General features: G+C 41.9%; 1 protein-coding gene across 4 annotated transcripts in view; it reads right to left on the bottom strand.

Moving 5' to 3' along the window:
- Positions 1–632: 632 nt before the first annotated feature.
- col12a1a (collagen, type XII, alpha 1a) overlaps positions 633–22368 on the bottom strand; it is a 56156-nt gene continuing 34420 nt past the window's right edge. For 3 of the 4 annotated variants that reach the window (XM_062469725.1, XM_062469726.1, XM_062469724.1), the window contains 28 exons: positions 21715–21834; positions 21343–21489; positions 21029–21145; positions 20289–20441; positions 19969–20043; positions 19453–19592; positions 19137–19260; positions 18684–18827; positions 18322–18486; positions 18129–18167; positions 17878–18016; positions 16651–16793; positions 16010–16119; positions 10797–10955; positions 10417–10494; positions 9305–9391; positions 8752–8805; positions 8162–8257; positions 7641–7694; positions 6513–6566; positions 6052–6105; positions 5416–5487; positions 5109–5144; positions 4949–5015; positions 4661–4843; positions 4148–4225; positions 2820–2990; positions 633–1527 (listed from right to left, as the gene is read on the bottom strand). In XM_062469725.1, the coding sequence (XP_062325709.1) occupies positions 1373–1527; positions 2820–2990; positions 4148–4225; positions 4661–4843; positions 4949–5015; positions 5109–5144; positions 5416–5487; positions 6052–6105; positions 6513–6566; positions 7641–7694; positions 8162–8257; positions 8752–8805; positions 9305–9391; positions 10417–10494; positions 10797–10955; positions 16010–16119; positions 16651–16793; positions 17878–18016; positions 18129–18167; positions 18322–18486; positions 18684–18827; positions 19137–19260; positions 19453–19592; positions 19969–20043; positions 20289–20441; positions 21029–21145; positions 21343–21489; positions 21715–21834 (3014 nt within the window). In that variant the 3' untranslated portion in view covers positions 633–1372. Of the gene's footprint in view, positions 2459–2819; positions 2991–4147; positions 4226–4660; positions 4844–4948; positions 5016–5108; positions 5145–5415; positions 5488–6051; positions 6106–6512; positions 6567–7640; positions 7695–8161; positions 8258–8751; positions 8806–9304; positions 9392–10416; positions 10495–10796; positions 10956–16009; positions 16120–16650; positions 16794–17877; positions 18017–18128; positions 18168–18321; positions 18487–18683; positions 18828–19136; positions 19261–19452; positions 19593–19968; positions 20044–20288; positions 20442–21028; positions 21146–21342; positions 21490–21714; positions 21835–22368 lie in introns of all 4 variants that reach the window. The other variant, XM_062469723.1, reaches the window with a different exon arrangement.

Below are 22368 nucleotides of genomic sequence, written 5' to 3'. Positions count from 1 at the left end.
ATTATTTTCCTTTTAATATGTACTTTCTTTTGTACATATGAAAATGTTTATAAATTGGAATCTACAAAACCTTTACCAGGTTCCCTTTGACCTCAAATTGACTTTAGTTGCTTAGAAACAGACATTGGGAGTGGCTATAGCTTAGTGCTTAGGCTTAGTGCCTGCAGTTCAAGAGGTCCCAGGTTCAATTTCCCACAGAGTATGTAACTCTGGATGAAAGTATTGATTAAAAAACAGCACATTACAATTTATCCAGTAAACCATGGACTTTTAGCCACCCCCAACTCAGCCTTTGATTAACACTGTATTGACTAATACTGTATGTCCTTGATTGACAAGACCATGCTCTCCAAGGCTGAATGTTTGAAGGAAAAAAGTTTGCTCAGAAGGGATGCAAAGGTTTGGACTCGAAAACGTCCGTATGAGTGATTAACAGCAAGACTTTGTCTGAGTTTACATTACAGTGTGATGTTGAAACATCCAGAGTATTCCATATCCCACATTTCCCATCCATGAATGCATGTGTCCAAATACCATGGCTACGATATGTGAGTGATCACGGGACAAACCACATCCTTGGTAATCATAGATGGAAAGATCACACTGAAAAGACTTGAGATTGAAACTAAGAATACATTTTCAGTAGTTTTATTGAAAAATGCCTCTTCTGTTTCAGAAATAAATAAGAAAATAAGGCTGTGGAATTCACAATGTGCAGTTAAAACATGAGAAAAGCAATTCTATCTCCATAGTCTTGCAAACACATTCCAACTACATTTGGTATTGATACAAAACAACAACTATATTCAGATGTAATTTTTTTGTTTGTTTGTTTTTAAATCACTAAATATACAACACAGACATGCAATTTAACCTTTGGTAATAACAAATAAAAGAAAAAAAATATGTTTGATAAATCTGAATGATTAAATTGAAGCCACATGTTTAGGAGGTCTGATTGAAGATTAAATCAATGGGCGATTTACTAATAAGGAATGTGTCAGACTATGTATTTTCAATAAAACAATGGGACAACTTTAAATTGTTAAATGACATGACGAACATGAATATTCTGGATGGGTACAAAGAGATATATGTACTTCCTACAAACAAATTTGATGGTTTTCACATGATTGCTGCAGTTATATTACAAGCAGACACTAAAGAGAACAGACAGCAAGCACACAGGTTTGTAATGAAATGATATCTAGACTTCTGTAATCATCTAAATTTAAATCACTTTGGCATAAATGTACTGTATGTTCAAGCCAAGGGTATCAAACCCATATATTTCCTTCAGAATGTCACTTAATACTTGCACATGTTGTGTAATAATCAAAATAATTTCAACTCTTTGTTGCTCTTTCTTTGTTTATGATATCATCCTCTTGGTTTTGTCTCTTGATAGTGATCTCTTTCCTCGCTGGTTTTGTGTGTAACCGGGTGATTGAATTGCCTCAAACTCTTCAGATGGCTCCTCGGGTATAGAGACTACCATGGTATCAGGGTCAGGCTGGTAGCGGCCGGCTAGAAAATATTGATTTGGCTAATCAAAAAGGACTCCAGTCTACACACTTGCATGCACAGAAACTATTTTCAATCAGTTAAACTGTGCAATGGTGTTAACTTCCATAGGTGATTTGGTATTGGTATATACATACATTTGTACTCGTACTGTATGTAAACATTTGTTTAAAAATATACAATTTCTGAAAATGTAGTATGTGACAATGCCATTTCCGAACATACGTATATTGGACTGGTCCTTTTGGTAGTCCTAAAATCATCTGAGGTGTTAGACAATAAACGCACAGTTGACAAATGAAATAATATCATATATAAAAAAGAAATTGTAGTAAAAAGAACACAGCATAGATGTGGCAATCATACAAACGACATGATTAAATGTACAAATGGCACATGCTTCAGTTTGCAGAGGAGCTGTGTGAATCACTTAAGGCATTGTAAAAACAGAGGTTATGCTGGCAGTCAGTAAGCAGAGGGTTAAGGCACAAGCTCAATACAGATGTTAACCAATTTTTAGTGAATTGTTGTGGTACAAACATCATTTACAAGGCACAATTAGTTTATTTACAGATAACACATCTACATTAACATGTTAACACTGTTGTTCTCCGTTACAAAATCCCCTTTGTTAGTAGTTTGTTGGTGTTTTTTTACATGCTCCTTGGCTTGTAGAGAAGCTTTCTCTTTCTCTGTATTCTCCAGGTTTTTGGTAAAGATGCAAACAGGCCAGTTGGGTTGCCATCACTGCAGCTTTTCTGATAGTAGCTGTAAGGTGTTGTTAGTGCCAGTCCTCTCCTTGCTTTTTTTTTTTGTTTTAGTTACGTCCATGGTGGTTATCCTTACACGCTCTTTAGTAACTGAGCTAATATCTCAGAAACAGGACCTCAAAGTCTAAGCAGCGCAGCTGGCTTAAAAGTTTACTATGCCGAACCTGAAAACAGTTCAAAGAGGATGTTAGTTGTTTTTTTTTTTTATATCTGTGGAGAAATGTTATTTGCATCTTTGATACATGAGTGCTTTCCATGCAAGTTAAGATTGCTTGCAACATCAGAAATATTGAGACCTTGGAATTTCATGATGTGTCCAGAAGAAATTTGTTCATTACTTTCCAAATAACTGAGGCAGTGTCAAGGTGATCATAGAAATGCACAGCACAAACTAATTGGATGAGGAATCAGGAATAACTCACAGTAAGTTTATATGTTTACATTCTGAGATCTCAATGAATCAAACTCAGTAGATGTTGTGCACAAAGGTCTGCGATTTGTACATTTACACAGTGGCCATCCTACCTGGGTAGCCTTGTCCATTGTAAGGAATGCCAACACACTGGGATGAGTCACAGTACCCAGGGGGCCCAGGGGGTCCCCTCACTCCGGAAGCGCCCTGGCGACCCGGAGAGCCACGAGGCCCAGTAGAGCCTGTGGGACCTGGGGGACCTGTCCTTGACTCGCCTGGTGGCCCTGGGAGTGGAGGGAGAGATACGGGGAGTTAAATATCCGCAACTTCGGAACCTAAAGCCGCTGACATCATCCTCAGATCTAAACTGGAAGTGGAAAGGGAGAACATCGGTTTCCACAACTGTAATTTAAATATTTAGACATCTCAATTAAAAGTTAGTCAAAAAAAAGTCATGAGCGCTGTGGAGTTACCCCCTGCCCCAGTCTGTCTAGACGGTACAAACCGACTATGGAATTTTCCCCCACACACATTCTCCCTCTCTCACACACTCTGGGTTCCTTAAGCGAGCCCATGTGTTGTCAATGAGTCCAGAAAAGAAAGCTCATTGTCCAACAATCTGATTCACCCACTCTAAAATGACTCATCATTGCTTGCTTCCTCCTACTGGGGTTCAGTTGCGTCTCACTTCATTCACAGAAACAGTCTTGGTGGTGTGCAAGTAAGGTGGGGAGCGTTAGAGATCAATTGGGTGTCTGATATTTTCCATAAGCCCCCATCTACCCCTTTGTGAGGGAAATGCTTTTCCAGTGAGCTTTTTGAGACAACATGCTGAATGTCAATTACAGAGTCTGACAGCAGCTTCCGTGAGAACCAAGTTCAGCCATCTTGATGTGCCATTATCATTTTGTTATGTTAAATACATTTAATTCAACATACAATTGTCAATCATGTGTTGTTTGATTGCGTTTGTGTTCATCATCAACATCGCAAAAGTTTTAACACAACTGTGGAGGTCCGTTTCATGTAAATGTTTTTAGAAAGGAGAATGTTTTCCTGGGAAAATACTTTTTGACCATTCACTCAGAATTTATGAAGTGCTGCTGCCCAACTGGTCCTGGTGACAAAGCCTCCTTTTTGGTATTGATCATTTTAAGAGGACTGGTTGTAGTTGATCCAGTCACAAGTCTAAGAAGCTTTATAAAATGGCTGCTGTTATGAAACTGCTTAGAACGTGCTGGAAGTGAACTCAGCTAAACCAACATACTGTTTCCAGCTGTCTTTGTTGATAGACGCTGCTTTACAGTAAGCTGTCAGGACGAATCTTATGTTCTACACCCCATTGTAAAGGTACAATTCAGACGGGTCCTCACAGACGGGCAACAGGAAGAGTGAAATGTGTGACTGAACATGAAACAGTGGAGGACAGCCAATGTCTTACCAGGTGGGCCACTGAGTCCTCTTTGTCCTCGGGTTGAAGTACCAGGACTGCCTCTCTCACCTTTCTCTCCTTGCAAACCTATGTCATGACCCAAAATGAGAGACAGTAAGTGTTCTGTACTGGAAGCCATCTGGAGAGAGGCAGGACCAGTCCAATTGAGCTTCTTTTGAAACCACAAATAACCTTTTTGAAATAGTTTTTCGGGGGGTATGGACCATAAAAAGCATGATAGTGAATAACCCGCTAGCACTTCAAGGCCATATTTGCATATTGAGTGGGGAAATGTCATTTCCTCCAATCATGTCATTATTCAATTATATCATTTCAATTCAAATTTCACCCAGCTGAGCTGACCCCAAAGAAACTCAACCCACTGAAGAAAACAAGAGTGTCATATAAGTCAGTGCATAATTAATTTTCTTTTTACTAGGTTTAAAACACAACAATTTCTATGGAAAGTAAGTAAAGAAAACAATAACAGCAATCCAACAAACAAGGAGGGCAGAAATGCACCTCTCTCTCCTGGGTTTCCTGGTAAACCGGGGTTTCCAGGGAAACCGCTGCGACCGGGCTGGCCGGACTCTCCACGAGATCCCTGATTACCAGGAGGCCCAGGGGGTCCAGTAGGGCCTGGGTTGTTGCTACGGTAACCCGTGGGGATTTGGTTGAGCATCATATCAATCCTGCTCATCTGGCCTGCAGGGATACACAACAAGTAAGGATGTAGTGAGTGCTGAGTATGTCCAAATAGAAGGGGACAAACCTACAATGCATTATTGGATTCAGAAGGTTTATACTCACTGTTCACCAACTGTTCACAAACTTGTCTGGCAATGGAACGCATCATGTTTTGGGAGGCAAAGTCTCCCTGAAATGAAGATAGCAAAAATATTCGGGTCAGAAAAGGTGTGCATTTTTCTCGCTGGAAAACAACAAAATCGTAATATTTTATTAATGATACCTTCTCTCCTTTTTCTCCTTTCTGGCCAAGTGGTCCCTGTGAAAGAGAATATTTGTTTTGGATTGAGGCGCAGAGCAATTTCAGGCTTTCAACAGTACAGAATATCCATTCTAATTGGCTTAACTTTCAATATAATTGGACCTATTCATGAGGGAATGTCCCTAATTTTGTATTCCATCCTCCAAAAAAGAAAACATTTTTTTATTTGAACCCAGTTTCAAAAGGTCCTACAGACAGACTCCCTTCATGACCGTGATAGTATAAAGTTATCCACGCTAACGTGGATTTGTTTTTTGGTTATACGTACTGGGTTTCCTGTATCTCCAGGTTTTCCAGGCTTCCCCGTGATTCCTTGCACTCCAGGATTTCCTGGGTTTCCCTGGAAAGATGAGAAGACAGGATGCATGAAGTTATTGTTAAAGCTACTCAGCGAGCAGTACACCCAATACCCTCTTGAAATCTCTCTTAATCCACCTGTTGTGTAACACAACCCCATCTTAAACTAAGACACAGTTAGGTCTGCAGAAGAAACTTCACGTTGGTCATCAAGTGCCAAGAACACTTAAGTGGGGTTGAAAGAATATGGGCATGGGAAACATGTCGTCTGGGACACATGCTGTCTGTTCTAATGACCCTTCTAGTCCTATTGCTAACATACATGTGAATGTAGAATTGACACTGCCTACTGGATGCATGGCGGATCAAGTAGACACAGTCCCTTAACCACAGTAGAGAACAATAGATGCAGGCTTCATTCTCATTAAAAAGACTGGCTGCACGACAAAATCAGACTTCTGCTTCACGTGTATTCAGAGAATGTTCTGGAGCCAGAGGGGTGATTGTTTTACATTAATCAGAAATGAGAGCGTGCTTGCTCATACTCAAAGGACATGTGAAAACACGTACATTCACACGCACACACAGACACACAAATAACACAAACCATTGGTCCTGATGGGCCTCTAGGTCCAGTTGAACCCTCCTTCCCTGGCAGGCCCTGTATGGGGAAGAGCAGGCAGACATTAATGAGTGACAACACACCTGGGATTTGTGATGGTCTTAATAAGTTACCATTTTGACGCAATACTTTTAGACTGTTAACCTTGTAATATTATTGTGTTAACCCTATCATCTTATGGCTGTTTAAATTAGTGACTGTATTTTCATTCAGTGGTGCTGAAAAGTTAACTAGAGAAAGGCCAATAAGTCGACGAATTCCAGTCGGAGTCCATTGAATTTGTATGATGTAAGTGATGACATGCATTACACGAAGACCACCCAAAAGTCAAGCAGCACACACGTTTTTGAGTAGGTGATCACATGCAACCAAGTGGTTAAGGAGGTGTTGGCCGGATTTTATGGCATGTCAACACATGCATGAGCAGACCAGAAAGCAGATCTTACCCTCGCTCCAGCTGGTCCTATAGGACCAACAGGGCCGGCAGGTCCAGTAGGACCCTGAGAGAAACAGATACACTCAATCAATCTCTGATAATCAGCAATAACACTTTCCCCAAATCCCTCCAATTACCAGAAATGTGTACATTGCCGGAGAGCAATATCATTTTTTCTAAGTAATACCCCATCTCTAGTTTCACAGTGATTTAAAGAACATGATAGGTATACCAGATGGTTTTGTACTAGAAAACAGAGATGGGTCTCTTCTTGACCGTTGGAAAGCATGTTGCTTACAGGAACATTTGACAGGCCAAGGTTACTGTAATAAACTTGACTGGTTGAACACACTCAATTAGATTATGCTGATTAGTAGTTAGTAGTAGTTCCTTCCAAAGATTGATTCAGAAACAACATCTGCTTCACAGAAACAATTGATGAAATCCCCTCAATTTTCATGGTAGATGCTGTGCAGATGTGTTCACAGCCAAGGGATGTGGATAGTAGGTGCTTTTAATCCATTCACAAAAGACACACAAGTTGCAGATAGGGAAGACATTTGAGATACATCTAGCTTTGAATGTTTAACCCATTGTCTTCCAACATTGTACATTGTTCTTGCAGTCCTGGCACTGCAATCCAACAATCACTGAGGGTCATATGCTTGAGAACAATTGAACAATGTCCCAAATCCACATACCTTGAAGACCAATATCAACATGATAAATTTCTCTTTAAAATCCTCTTTTTAAACATCCACTTTCAATCCAGTTAGTGGCATCCAAGTCAATCATTAACCAGGCAACAGAATCTTAATTTAAGGCCATGACAACAACTTCCTCACAGCTGCAGAACATGAATCGAATCCTCGGTTTCATGAGTTGAAGTCTACACCGCCGACCCTCTGGTGTCTGTCAGTCACCAGTTGGTTTGAATGTTCGGGCTTCCCTTGGGGGGGAGAAGGAGGGGGGGGGGGGGGTGGGCTATGGTCTACCTCCCACTTTGAGGTTGAGGTTTTCAACATTGCCTCATGGAGCCACTCCAAGTTGCAGTAGCAAGGTTCCTCGCCATGGTCTCTGACGATCTCTGGTTTCCTCGAGCTAAACCACAGCTAATGAAAAAGAGAGTTGTACTCACTTGTAGCCCAGTCAGGCCTGGGTCTCCGGGTTCTCCCTTTGGTCCGGGCCGGCCCTGAGAAGGAGCAAAGGAAGAACGAGGCAAGACAGGATTGATTTGGAAGCTGAACAAAAAAAGAAAAGTTGTAAAACTACAGCTGCACTGGTTTTTCTCAAGCTTGCTCACCCTGTCACTAAGATTGAATTTACACCCATTTTCTGAGAGGATGTCTAGGAGGAAGAACAAGCCTCCGCTGCCTGGCTTGAATAAATAGGGTTCCCCTAACTCGCATTGACTGAGGGAGTAAATCATACTCATAGGAGTGAATGTCGGAGATGAGGCTTGGCGAACCCCCACGCACAGTAAATCCCCATCCACATAACCGCTAATGAAGTATGAGCTGCGATGAATGCCACTGCAGTGAATGCAACCGTTGCTGAATGTAACTTTCACGGACGCTTGGTTGTTTCTCACCGCTGGATATCTGTTGTCCTTATCTTGGAGCAGAGTGTGTGGGTGTTTGGACTGTAGATATGACTTACTGGTTCTCCGGGCAGCGACAATCCATTGGGTCCTTGTGGACCTGGGGGTCCTAACGGGCCAGGAAGGCCTTGTTCACCACGTGGTCCCATTGAACCCTATAGTCAAGCCCAGTCACATCACACCATCAGTTACATTGTCCCATAGTCAGACTTTAGTTCTCTCCATACTGTATCTCCCTAAAGACTTCTTCCACACAGTTCTTGTGGTGTCAAGAGAATGTGCCAGAGCAGCCGGACATGGCTGTTGAGAAATGTGTTGCAGCTTAGCTGCTTCGACGCAGGTCCCCTTAAATCAAGTTTAGAAATAATAAATGGTGTGCTTGATAAGTGAATTCAGATGTGCAATATGTTTTGTCTGACGATGCTTACTGTCCTGAACCTGTAGTAGCATTAATGTTGTTTTAACTACAACTACAGAATCATTACTTTTGCTTGGCCTCCAACAAGATGGTAGAAAGCCGGATGTTGGATTAAGAAGCATATAATACACTCTACTACATAAAAACACTTGACTCAAAAAATCAAAATCTAATTTGCCATGGATAAACAGCTTGAAACGTTTTAAGAAAATACTTTCAATCTCAACTTACAACAGGGCCGGCCTCTCCTCTCTCTCCTCGCGTTCCTTTTATACCTGGGCCACCCTGGGATAGTACACAGACACAGACAGGAGAGAGTCAGCACCAACCACACATCAGCAGCAGGATTCCAGCACTAAACCCCAAGCCGTCAGGGTTGTTCACAGGGGCTTAGGTTGGCGGAGCATACATATTCCAGACTCCTCTTCAAGGTTTTCTCTCCCATTTTTTCCAATGGGAATTCATCTTTTGACACATTACTCTAAGCCAGTGGCTCACACTCCTCATTGCATCCTATCCAACCCTGCCACTTTCCATGGGAAAAAATAAACAGCTACTCACGCAAGTTAACTTGTTAAGTACATCTCATAGCTAATTGGTATCATCATCAAAAGGATTATCATGAGAAGCTCTTAGTTGCTGGGGAAAGACTTGCAAGTTGCTGGGGTAAGACTTGCAATCATGTCGGGGCAGACAGAGGTGGAGAGGGCGAAAGAAAGAGTGGGGGTGGAGTTGTCAGTGAGCTGAGGGGAGATGGAAAAGGGATCATGTGTAATGTACTTACCGTGGGTCCAGGGGGTCCCTGTGGGCCGATGCTGTCTTGTGCACATGTGCAGGAGTGAGGAAGGGCTGGACACTTGGCCTCGTCTCTCTGCAAAGGAGAAAAGAGAGTGAGGGACATAAAGAGAGCAGGTGTGAGAGAGAGTAAGACAAAAAATTAAATTCTCCAAAATGTTTGGAGACCACAATGTCCATTTTTCCACCAGACATCTCTTGATAATTGTGGGCATGTCTTGGACGCTAACAAGGAAGTGAAAAGAAATGGTGGAAGAAAATGAGTGACATGATGTTGGCAACTGATCTTAATGTTGCTTTTAACACTCCTTGAAGAGGAGGGGACACACTGGAAAACTGCAAGATCCATTATGACATGGGGGTGCATATACTTCATGGCAACTAAGAACCCAGATATTTTTGTGGAAATCAGTAAATGACAACCCAAGCTACACAACCTAGTTTGTGTTGGCGTGGTAAATGAATACCAAGCACATTGGATGTTGAGAGTGAGCATGTGTAAGTCTCCACAGTACATTCATTTAATTGCACATTATGCGTCCATGTCCAAACATATAGAAGAACATGATGATTTATCTCTGTGCAGCATGATCAAAGGGGAGCACTTGTTTTGGAAACTGCAATTGAGATATTAGACTAGTTATACTGATATGTAATATTATATTCATTTGTGCCAAGGCAATCATTTAATTTCTATAAACAGGCAATTTCTCAACAAGGCCTCAGACATAATTGCCATAAATACAGTTTGAGTGTATATTTAAAAAATGAAAAAGTAAAATGTCCTGCACGAGTTCATGCAGAAATACAACAATGCTTCTGATACAGCTATACAATAACTGATGACGGTTCAGATGCTGGCATTGAATAAAATCTACATTGTGGTTTCCAAACAGTCTCTACTGAACAGTGATTCTCAAGCAATATTGCTGCTTTTTTCAAATGTCCAATCGCAGACGAAGAATGGTTTAGCATCAGGAAAAAGCATGACAACTCGTCACAATATAGCGTCACAACTACCAGGTAAAACATTTTAAGTAGACACTTGGTTTCTCAAGTATAGCTGTTTCAAAGGGTCTGCATCAGAACAGCGCTTCTTACCGTTGCAGGCAGGTCGCAGCATTTGTCTCTGCTGGTCCAGCTCAAGCTGCAGACAATATCGAACATCTGGAGCTGGAACTACACAACAGAGGGAATGGAGTCGGACATAGATGTCTGTTACACATGGCTTCCATTCAGGCCTGGGAGGCACACATTACTCCACAAACAGGCTAGCACCCACAGAGAGATGAAGCACATAGCAAATAGGCATTCTTTCTTTCTTCCCCTCCTTCTTTTAATCCCTTCTAGAAGTGGTTTATACGCAACTTAATTCAGCATCAAGGTTTGAGACAGCATGAAAAAACGGTGTGCTTGGTACAAACATCTTTAACAAATCACTTTACGATTCAGCAACACACACCAAGTTATTTTTTACTTACGGTTGCCGACTCCCTCTTGGAACCCCCTGACTTGGACATTTTTCCCAACACTTCGTAGCCATCCACTGTGATGTTGTTTGCCTCCTTGATGGGTTTCTCAGCTACCTCTTGGCAGTCGACATTCAGCTTGACTCTCTCAGGGGATATGCTGATGTGCAGCTGGATGGAGAGAGAGTATTATTCAACTGAACACTGTTATCTGCCCCACAACCTAACAACGCTTGGATATCAAGGCTTGGCAAAAAGTACTTAGAGAGTTCAATGTCTTTGACAAGTATTTTGAAATTGGAAGAGAAGCCTTGTCTACTGCTGTAAGAACAAACTTGTAATCGTCCTTTGATTGAAAGCTGAGTTCATTAGAACCCGGGAACTGCATAGTAAGGGAGACAACGACCCTGTTGAACCGGTTTCTGATGAAGAAAGAACCTCCTGACATCACCAAACTGATATTTATAAAGATGCTGAAACTTAGTTTCACTTAATAACCCTATTAGGGTGAACGCAGTTGCCAGGCTCTGTGGCATTGTGATAATTACAGATTACACCACGTCAGACCATTTTGGTGGTTGGTCCTTTGAATGGATCTATACGTCAGAGGTTTTTCCGGATGAACTGAAAAAATCCCAACAACTAATGCTCAGCATTTCCATGTATCAGCAAAAGGCGGCATGTACAACAACATACACTGACTAAGTAAGAACATGTCAGTATTTGAGATTTCCTGTCTGTGAAGGCCCCCCCAACATCTTGGAATTCTATCATTTGTGGTACGCCATCAAAAGTGCTATGACTTTCCGTACTTTTCTGCACAGTTGCAAATTTCTGCCAAGCAGTCTGACAAGCTTTAGAGCTGACTAGCTAACATGACTCTCCATAGAGCCAACCACGGACTGTGACATAGCTCTTAGCAACCAATCACAAAATCACAGTTGACTTCCTTGGCAACAGAAAATATCTGGTTGACCACAGGGGGAGGTCTAATGCCCCAGGGATTCTGGCCTGGACATAGATTTCTTACTGCACTTGAGGTCTTACCAAAATAACTTAGATTTTGTAAAACTTAAAATAACATTCACTGTATTACCTCACTGAGCAATATGTACACTGAATTAAAAAGATATTCTGAAAAACTAATGTAACTGGAGTTCCACCAATACTTTCATAATTTTAAGGTAACTTTCCAACATCCATTGTAGTTATGTTGTTAAATATTTAAATGTACACGTGTTACAAATATAAGAATGCATGAACATAAAACATGTTTTGAACTATAGTGCACAATAGAAACATTTCCCACTGAGCTGTAAGTACATTTCTCTTGTGAAAATCACAAGAGTCAAGGGAGGTCTTGACTTACACAATGACTTGCCAAATCAAAATGACCAAAATTACATGTCCCTTAGTCCTGCTCTCTGGTTATTTGCACTTCCTAGCTTTGAATTCTCAATACCCAAATAACCTCTCTTCTCACGCATGTACACACACGCACACATACACACACATACAATGGTACCTGTAACGGCAAATGCGACTGAGGTTTAAGTCTTATTGATTGAAAGTAAATGAGACGCTCTGGATAACAGCGTCTGCTAAATGACTAAATGACTATATATTTCACCTTCTTCTCAGGTCTATGCACGATTGCATAGATCACCTCATCTGTGATCTATGCAAGATTATACAGGCTAATCTTGGGCCATATATCTTAAAACACAACCAAATCCAATTGCACAAAGTTGTATGCAGTAAGATAAAGCTCCAATTATAATGTTGCCAAAAACAAATCCCACTTCCCCCGTGTGATCCAGATTGCTGGCTCCCATGTCCAATCTGGGATGAAAATGCAATATTCTGACCCTGGCTTCTGACAAAAGAGTGGGCGTACTGGTTTTCTAAGTCTGGTTCGTCACCAATTCATTTCTGTGGGACTTCCTGTATTGCTGAAATGGTTGCATGGGTCATTACATCTGGTTGGCCATGTCAGGGTGGAGGGGTTTAACAGAGGGCTTCAGAAGGAATACTCTGTCATAAACAGCGTACAAAGACACAGTCAACGCTTGTGGCAAAGCATCAAATAGGACTAGATTGATCGAGAACCAGGATTATTTCCTCATTTGAGTTTCATGTGCCTTTTCTCCTCTGCTCTGTTCATTTCCAACGACTCCGTGTACACTGGCACTCACTACCCATTCAATCGTTTAAAGAAAAACTTGAGCAAGCGCAGGAATTTTCTTTAAGGAATAAAGCTACATTTGTGTAGCTCTCAGTACCGCTAAGGTACCTGCAACATAGGACGACAACAACAGCACAAAAACACTAATTTTTATATGATGACCACTAAACACAAAAGCCACCACAGCATATACAACCCTTTATGAGTGGAGGAAACATAATATCCCCTCTCTGTGTAGCGAAACACGTCTTTCTCCTTACCAGTAAGGAAAGTCCACCCCAACCCCTCTACCCCTTAACTGCAGTACTTTTCTTAAGACCCCCACACCTGGTGTGAGGATATCCCTGGTGGGTTAGAAAGGGTTAGCGTCTGCTAAAGCCATCACTGAGAGGTTTCCCACATGCTCCCAGTCACAGCAAGTCATCTCAACCTGGCTAACCTGTATTATTCTATGTCCACTGGCCCAGGGAGAGAGGCAAGCCTAAATCCGTCTGCACTCTCTAACATGCGCTCTGCTATTAAAGTAAATGAAGTGCACCCTACATATTTTACAACACTTGGCAAATGGAATCACTGTAGTTCAAATGAGAGCACAGGTCAGACTGTGGGGGTGTTTTTTTTTGTTGGTACTTTCTCAAGGAGACGTCCAATTGTAGAATTGCCTTTTCACTGTGATAGTAAAGTAAAGAGATAAAAGCATCAGGTAGATGCTTAGGTAGATATATGCAGGTAGATATATGTTAGTATATAACTAATTGTATTTGTCTGTCACAGACTAGTACACTTGATGTGTCTTTGAAGGAGTAGATACAGATATATGGACTGAGATGAAGTAACCCAATACCTTAAGGTAAACCTTTGAGTGTTTTCTGAGTGTTTTCTGAGTGTTTGAGTCGTTAAGTCCAGCTTTCATTTGGGAATTCACTGGTGATTGGTGCCTCCCAATTGGTCAAAGAGGTTCTTTTGCAAAAATTTAGAGGTCATCCAGCAGCAAGCAGGACCAAACCATTGAATACACACACAGAGACAACTAACCACACCAGTGGGTAGCCACAGTCCAAACTAGCAAAAAGACAAGTTGGTAGACCACTGCAGCACCATGTCCATAAGTAGAGAGTACTGAACCACAAACTACTTTCCAAGTGCATATCCAGAGACCAGGCACTAAGACAGACACCAAGACAGCAAACACACACACACACACACATATAAACAGGCTGGCACCAAATCACAATGCCCTGATGATGTAATTGGCAAGGCCAGGGTTCCATTGCCTCCAGCAGACCTCAATTACTTGTCTCGCTGCTTTAAAGTTGTATTGAAAAGGCTTTAGCTATGGCTTTGATCTGATGGCTAGCATTCTTCTCAGAAGATGGAGAAGGGCACACTTCTTTTGTATTTGGGGGGCGGAAGACTTCAGATCTCACATCCAACTCCACCAGGAGAGGTATTTCAAATAGTATCTCTGTACAAAAGAACACGCTGATTTTAGAGCTGAATGGGAGGCAGATTTTTACTATTCCAAAAATAATTGAACACATATGAGACGTGTCATGGTACATTGGAAACAGTCATCCTCCCCTTTGAGATGCATCAAGTATCTAGCAGTACAGAAATATACTGTAATTTATTGTTGAAACCATATTACCTACAGTTATGGTTTATGTTTGTAGTTGGGTTGAAGATATTTGATTTCCCCTTCAAATGCTACCCCTGCTCTTCCACAGGGAGACTACAAAGTAGTATACTTAAACTCATCTCCTATGACGTATATTGCAGCTGTAATACTTGGCACATATTGTACCATAACTCAATCTTTCTAGAAGAACAATAGCTTTTCCAAACAAAACCAGAGGAATTCAACAGTTTTGGAATGAAATCTTTGACTGTGATGGATGAACCAACTTCTTATCTAATAGCTCTATCCACTGTAGAGGCCATCAAGTGATTTAAAATCTCAGTTGGCAAATTCAAGGGGGAGTGGACCAACTGGGACTGCCTGTTGCGAAACAATTATGTTTGGAGGAAACAAGAATGATGTCTCAATATGTACAAGGATATTTTCTAATTCCCACTGGTCTGGGGGTGGATTTCTACACTGTCCCCACAAATGTTTGGATTGTACATTTGCGAGGAATGTGTCAGAATTTCAAAACCCTCTGGTCAGGAAGGTAATATCCTGCTTATTGACAAGAAATTTGGATTCTACAAGTAAACTTATCAATAGATCGAGCACATACTAGACACAGCAACAACCCAGGTTCTCATTTGTCAAAGAGAACCATGACAGATTCTCCCACAAATTAGATTTAATTGCATGAGGGAAACCAACATCAACATCATCAATCTGGGGCTCCTATTTGATCACTGCCAGGACAAGAGCAACCCAACCACATCAAACCTCCAATTGCTAACTGTAACCATTTGCACAATGGGCTAAGTTACCAAGGTCACCAGTTTCCCCTCCAAACTGAGTTGGGGATATTTATAGTGTATTCAACCCATTTATCAAAATAACTACCTGTGGTCTAAGAAAAGAAATCTAAATGGCAAATCATAAAAAGCCCTGAAGAGCCAGTACAGCCTTGGCTCAGAAGGCATCCGGCTGTACTGTAAGATAGATAGCATTCAATTTTGTGAGAGCTGAGAGAAACAGACGTCATTTAACTAGAATTGGATGTCCAAAAACCATCACCAAAAGTCAAGGGGATGTAGAAATAATCCATGAAAAACATCAGCTGTTAACAGACCTGAGAGAAAATTATTGCTCTCTCAACAAGCAAAACTCACTGATCATTGACGGTGACGATAACAAGCTATTCAAAAGGGTTACCACAAAAAAACATCCTCCACACAGAAATAATATACATGCATCTAATTGCATCTAATGACAGCAAGCAATCAAAATGATCAATTATTATGCCTAATTTGTATTCAACTAATTTAAAACGCAAATATCTGCTAGCTCCTTTGCCAAACCTTGATCATGTCTTCATGTGGTACTTCAAACTGTTCTTATTTGACTTGATGTGGTGTTTACCTTGTGGAAGCTCCCATGGAAAACTTTCTTCACTTGGTCCTCATTAAATGTGGCTCTCTGTTGCTCCCCTCGGGTATCCTTGTTGTAGAAGGTGATTGTCTTGCTGGAAGCTACAAAGATGCAACAGTGTCTTTCGATTGTTATGGGGATAATTAGCATTTAGTGCATTTAATGAATAAAGAAAATAGGGCACACTTGGGAAAGGTGAGAAAGGGAAGAGAGGGGGGAGAGAAAGATGGGTGAAGAGAGCAAGGATGGAGAGAGGGATATACATTGAGAAGACACTACAGAGGAAGGGAAAATACCTCAGAAGTGATTAAAATTTTTTTTTTTAAAAACATATAGAGTGAACATGTGTTATGGACAACACTTCCGTATTCTTTAGCTTATAACTAGCATGGAAAATCCGGACTTTCATAGCAAACCTTTAAAGAGTTGAACATGGAGAAAGCACCTTAGAGTGGCTTGCAGATCATTATGGTAGTCTACGTTTCTAAACACCTATACTAGGCAAATAAAGCAGAAGGGGGAAGTGAGGAGTTCGACAAAATGACAGGAGGCGATGGGAGAGCACAGCTGTTGGCCAGCCACACCTACTTCATGCCCCTCCAGCTGAGGGACAAAGCACGATGGGTACTCACGGTTGACGGTGAGCCCAACCTCCGGGTTGTTGTTGCCGTCAGCGATCTGCCAGATATCAAAAGGCTCGTTGGGGGAGTCAGGGAGCAAGCGGAAGAGAATGATGATGGTATAGGATGGAGGAAGACCATCAGGGTGGATTTCCCTAGTAGGGGTTCAAACACATCAATCACTTACTTAAACTCTGAAGACACAATGGAGGTTGTGTAAGGCAAGATCAAGATGGTCAACTTGTCCTCGGTTTTGAGAGGGAGAGATACTCTTAGATCTAGACTTAGTTTTGATGTCCCAACAGTCTATCGTGTAGGTTTTTGGAGAGTTCAATAGATAATCTTTGAGGAACTATGAGGTCAATGTAGAGTTTGGGATAATAAGGACAATCACGATCCACAAAGCGGTCTGCCAGGCTACAACACAAGATCTTTTGTCATTGCAGGGATAGAGGAACCAGTGCTACAAAGAGACAATGACTATGCTTGTGACAAGCTATAAACCGCACCGTAAAACCCTAACAAAGACCTAGAATATCCACTGTCACGTAGGCCACAAAACCCTGAAAATGGTTACCAGTTCTACAGAGTCCTCGAATAAATTACCCTCATATTGAAAGAATTTTCTGTTCCTCTCCACTGCTGCCTCCAAGTGTTTCCATTTGTGCACATTAAGCATGCCCTCGCAGACACACGCAAAACGCAAAATACAAATCGTTATGGACAACGAGCAAAGCATGCTTGCTCCTGGCTAAGAAAGAGGAGACTCAATCTGTGAGAGTTTCAGCAATTGCCTAAAGACATTTTAATGGGCTTTCACAAAGAGGTTTAGTTCCTGACCTCTGACTGCTTTGCTAGTTCCCACTATGACATAATGTGGGAGAGGGCCCTGCCCAGGGAGCTTTATACTTTGAACCAAATCATTTTCCTCTACTAACACCTTGTAATCAGCAAGCTGCAAAAACAAACAGGGATGGCTTGCTGTGAGTGCTGGGCAGTGGGGGTGACTTAAGGCTGCAGAGGACTTTGAAGAACATTCTGAATAATTGCACTCTGCTGAGCGGTATTAGGGTACACAGGAGACAGGGAGGGCGCTGAACATGCATTTCAGATGTGTGGGCGAATGCACGCAAAAGAGCATGTTTCCATACACAAACACACACAAGCATGACCTACTCATACTAAATTGCACAGATACAGACAGGCAGGCAAAAACCCACACAAACAAACCACACTTACTTGGTGGGTTGGGAGATGAAGGAGTCTTTGTGAAGCCTATAGGCGATGTAGCTGTTGAAGGAACCTGGTTCCATAGACACACCGTTCATACCAGCAAAGGTCCTGTCTGTGATGTTGAAGGCCTCCAGCATTCTGAAGCCTGATGGGAGAAAAATAATAATCATTCAAAACAGATCTTAGAGAATGCACAATAAATATGCTATAAATATATACATTTCCTGACTCTAGATATTGGTAAGTCATATACTTACCAGGTGAGGTAAAGCCATTGATGTAAATCAAAGGACAAGCTGAAGAGAGATGGGAATCATTCAGTCAGTAAAAGGAGAGAGATTTAGATGTGTTGATAATATGATTGCACTCTGATTGTCATTCCCTATTCCTATCTCTGTCTCAATTATAATCCTTATCTAAATCACAATGTAATTCCAATCTCAATCCTACTGGAGGTGGCGGTTTCGCAGATAAAGGTGATGAGGTTGTCCTGGATCTTGGCGAAGGCGTCAAAGTCATCCACCACGAAGACATGTCTGTCACTGGGTTTGCTGCCGATGTTCCTCAGCTCGCTCTGGTCCACGTCTGCCACGCCCACGACAAACACGCTGTAGCCTGGGGCAAGATGGGAGAATACGGGCAAATGTTAGGGTACTGTGACTCATGGTTTAGTCAGGGAAGGGCATTATTTGACCGGGTTGATTGACAACGGAAAACATCCCAATAAGGGAAACATAATTTGGAAGTGAACCTCCAATCTCTTCAAGTTAGAGACATACAAACACACCCAGTCTCACTGTAAACATCCTTACCAGCGTGCTGCAGTGAAGAGGCACTCTTTTTGACCTCGTCCTGAGAGCGTCCGTCAGTGACCACCACCAAGACCTTGGGAACGCTTCTCCTCATGCCGTTGTCCGAGGTGAACACTTTCTCACCAATGTGTTTCAGAGCAGCGCCTGAACAAGTAAGGAGGAAGAGAAGGCATCTATCAGCTGAGACAACTGTAAGACATTTGAATCTGATTGTAAGAATCTGGATTAAATCACATCGGATGTGATCTGCCTTCTATCTTTAAACAGAGCGGTTTCCAGTTTACAACTGACATGTAATTCAAATCCTTTCGACTTATTTAAAATCCCAGATGGTTATTAATATCATCCCTGTAACGACAGTGTAACGACAGTCTCAACCTGCTCATCAACTTCAGGTATAAATGGTCCTCTGGCTGATCTTACAGACAGATGAAATTGGGGGGAGGTCTGTACCTGTCTTGGTGTTGCCTCCCTTGTAGCGGACCATCTGCAGAGCAGACAGGACCATCCCCTTATCGTGGTACGTGTTCAGCTTGAACTCTGTCTTGGCATCATCGCTAAACTGCACAAAAGACACCTGTACCCAGATAAAAGAGATAGACAGTGAGAGAGATATATGTAGAAAAAAGTCCATCAATCACAAAATATCATTAAAAGGCTGGTGAAAGAAAACTATATTTTGCCAATCATCTAGGAAAAACTACAAACAGTAATAAATGCACAAGCATATCTACACGTTTCTCAAAACATGCCCCCCAGAGCTACAAACCTGCATGCCGTTAGAGTTGACAATGTCGAAGGCTCCAATCATGTCGAAGACAAACTGGATCACCTTACTGAAGCTCTCATCACCGATACTCCACGAGCCGTCAATGAGGAAGACCAGATCAGCCTTGGCACCTTTGCACACTGTGAGAGATGCAACAACACGTCGACAGTGCAACACCATGTCAGTGCTCTTTCTATTGTAATACCTCTAGCACAGACACACTGACTTTGCACCTTCCTTAATGGGCCAGTAAAGCACTATTAGGGGCACAACCATAGCAATAGAGCTATTCTACAGAATATACATTGAATTAATGGATACAGTTTTAAGGTACAGGTATTAAGGTAGAGTTGACAAATTTATGACATGCAACATTTCCCAATTTTACTGAAAGTCTCATCACTAGCATGTACAGATTTTGTCCATCTTTATTTAGTATGAATGGACAGCACCTCAAGCATGATGCTGATCTGGTTGTTGCCAAAAGCATGCTAATGACCTCAGCCTCCTGCTTACCGTCCAGTGCAGCGGGGATGGGGGGGGGTGGAGGTATGGTTGGGGGCATAGTCGGGGCCACGGTGGGTTTAACCACTGCAAAAGAAAAAAACATACCAACACACCCAGTCAATTTTTCCAATATCAGCACTTTCAGTGATCATGTAGCGTAGGTGTTTCTCTAGCGCAACACACCTGTGTTGCACCACACAAGTTAACACACACCAGTTCAACTTCAAACAATCTGAGTACAGACATACGACCATAATCAGTTTTTTAACATTATTTATCAGACCCATTTACTAGTCCAAAGTGAAGTATCATGAGGAGTGATCTCTTACATGTCCTTTCCTTGACACTGACCCCTGGTCCCTCCAGGTTGGGGGTCTGTGTGTAGACGGTGGCATTGTACAGTGCATCGGGGGTAAGGCCATTGAAGCAATACTGGCTTTCAGATCCAGTAACGGTGATCTCCTGCGCTCCACTGTTATATGCTGGGGTACAGAGAGAAGAAGAGGGGGCATAAACAATAGTAGAAGAGATGAACTCAAACTGATGATCTATCCAGCTCATACTTCAATGACAAACATTTGGTTAGTGATGCTAGCAAGTTGGATATATGAGCTGTTTTGGTCTCAATTACTATGAGACATACAGTAGCCATGGGCCTTGAGAGTATGTTATTCAGCTATTTATTTTCAGAAACAAACAAGGAATTTGCACAATGGAACTAAATGTACTGCTACAATCTGGACCAACACACACGAAACATTCTTCTAAGACTTACCATTCCCAGTGTTCATTTTCTTTTCTTCCTATTTCTAACAGTTCTCAGCCCTCAGGGAGCTAGCTAATCCAGAACAGATGGATAAGTGGGCATGGAGCGATCGAATGATATACAGATTTATTTTTAGGCGCTTCAGACAATAACGCTTTTGTGACGGCACGCTGAATTACTCTCGACACTCATTTGACATCATCAGAGAGAGCTGTGACCTACCAGCAACAAGAACATTTAGGAATAACTGGTCAAGACCAAGCTTCTGTGGGATGCTGGGGGTATTGTGGGTATTGTACTCACAGACAAAAGGGTTGACTTTAAGCCTGTAGGAGGTGGCTGCTCTGTGGGGGGTCCACCTGATGCAGAAGCTGTCGTATCCAATGTTGTAGGTCTCCAGGTTAGCCACATTTAGGTACACTGCACGAGACAAGAAGAACTTGTCAACGCCTCATTTGCTCTCATCTTAAATCCCTTTGGTATCTTATTAAAACTCTCTAAGGGACCGGTTGCAGCAGTAAACTGGTCATCATGCTAATATACTAACAGAATAATCAAACAACAATCGTATTCATCTTCAACAAATGGACAATGTGATATAAACCAGTAGGGCATACATGTGGTTCCTTTTCCTTGCAGAGCCCCACTGAGGCCAGCGTCATACTGGGCAAACACCTTCAGGTCGTAAGTGGTTCCAGGCTGCAGGTTGTGCAGGTGGTGTGTAGTCACGTCCCCGACAAATACCTCCATGGACTGATCCGTACCTGGAGTGTCAATGACGCACAGTCAACACCAGGCAAAGAGGCACAGCCAGAATTGTTGTATACAATAGCTACATAAATAAATAACGACTTTACGCTTGAAAAGTTTCAAAATGTGTTTCTCATTTTAGCTTTGATTATTGACCCTTAGAGTAAAAAAGGGAAAATGAAGATCAAGACACCTAAGACTAAGACACTGGGACTGTCTAACCTCCCACTGTGTGTTACCTTCAGGCTGGTAGACCAGCTTGTAGCCCAGGACTCTGGAGGGGGCCGCATCCCAGGACACCCTGAAGCGGGTGTACCACTCATCTGTCACACGGAGGTTTCTGGGCTCCAACAGACCCACTGTTGACCAACACATCGAGACAGTCAAAACAAGGTCAATTTTGTCTGTTAAATCAGTTTCAATAGAAATTAGGCATTCTGAACCCCCTCAGCAAACACAAAAACATGATACTATTTGACAGTAGCTGAGGGGTAGGTACTGTAATATATTGTTTTGGACTGGCTAAAGCATGGCCATGTGAAGGACCAATGCTTGATTTCAAGTGAACAAGGAAGCAGCTTCAATTTCCTTTTGTTTATTGAAATTAAACAAAATAATGTGTACGAGGAAATGAGAGGGGGCCAAATTTGAGGCAAGATCCCCACTGGAAACCAGCCATTTTGCAATTCTCTGGCATACACAATAGGCTGTCCTGGCTGAACATTCGAGGCCCAGAAAGAAAGTTACTATTGTTATGATCCACTATTATTATGTAAAAACCTACAACTACTGTGTGCCGTGCTACTATTAGTGTATGTAAGTGTGTGAAATATAATATAATATGTGTGTCTGTGCTTGTTTATGGTGGTTGTGTGTGGTGTGTGTATGTGTGC

Source organism: Osmerus eperlanus, chromosome 9 (assembly GCF_963692335.1).
Source record: "Osmerus eperlanus chromosome 9, fOsmEpe2.1, whole genome shotgun sequence".
Taxonomy (NCBI): domain Eukaryota; kingdom Metazoa; phylum Chordata; class Actinopteri; order Osmeriformes; family Osmeridae; genus Osmerus; species Osmerus eperlanus.
Note: the sequence above shows the minus strand (reverse complement) of the source record. Positions and strands in the feature narration are given on the sequence as shown.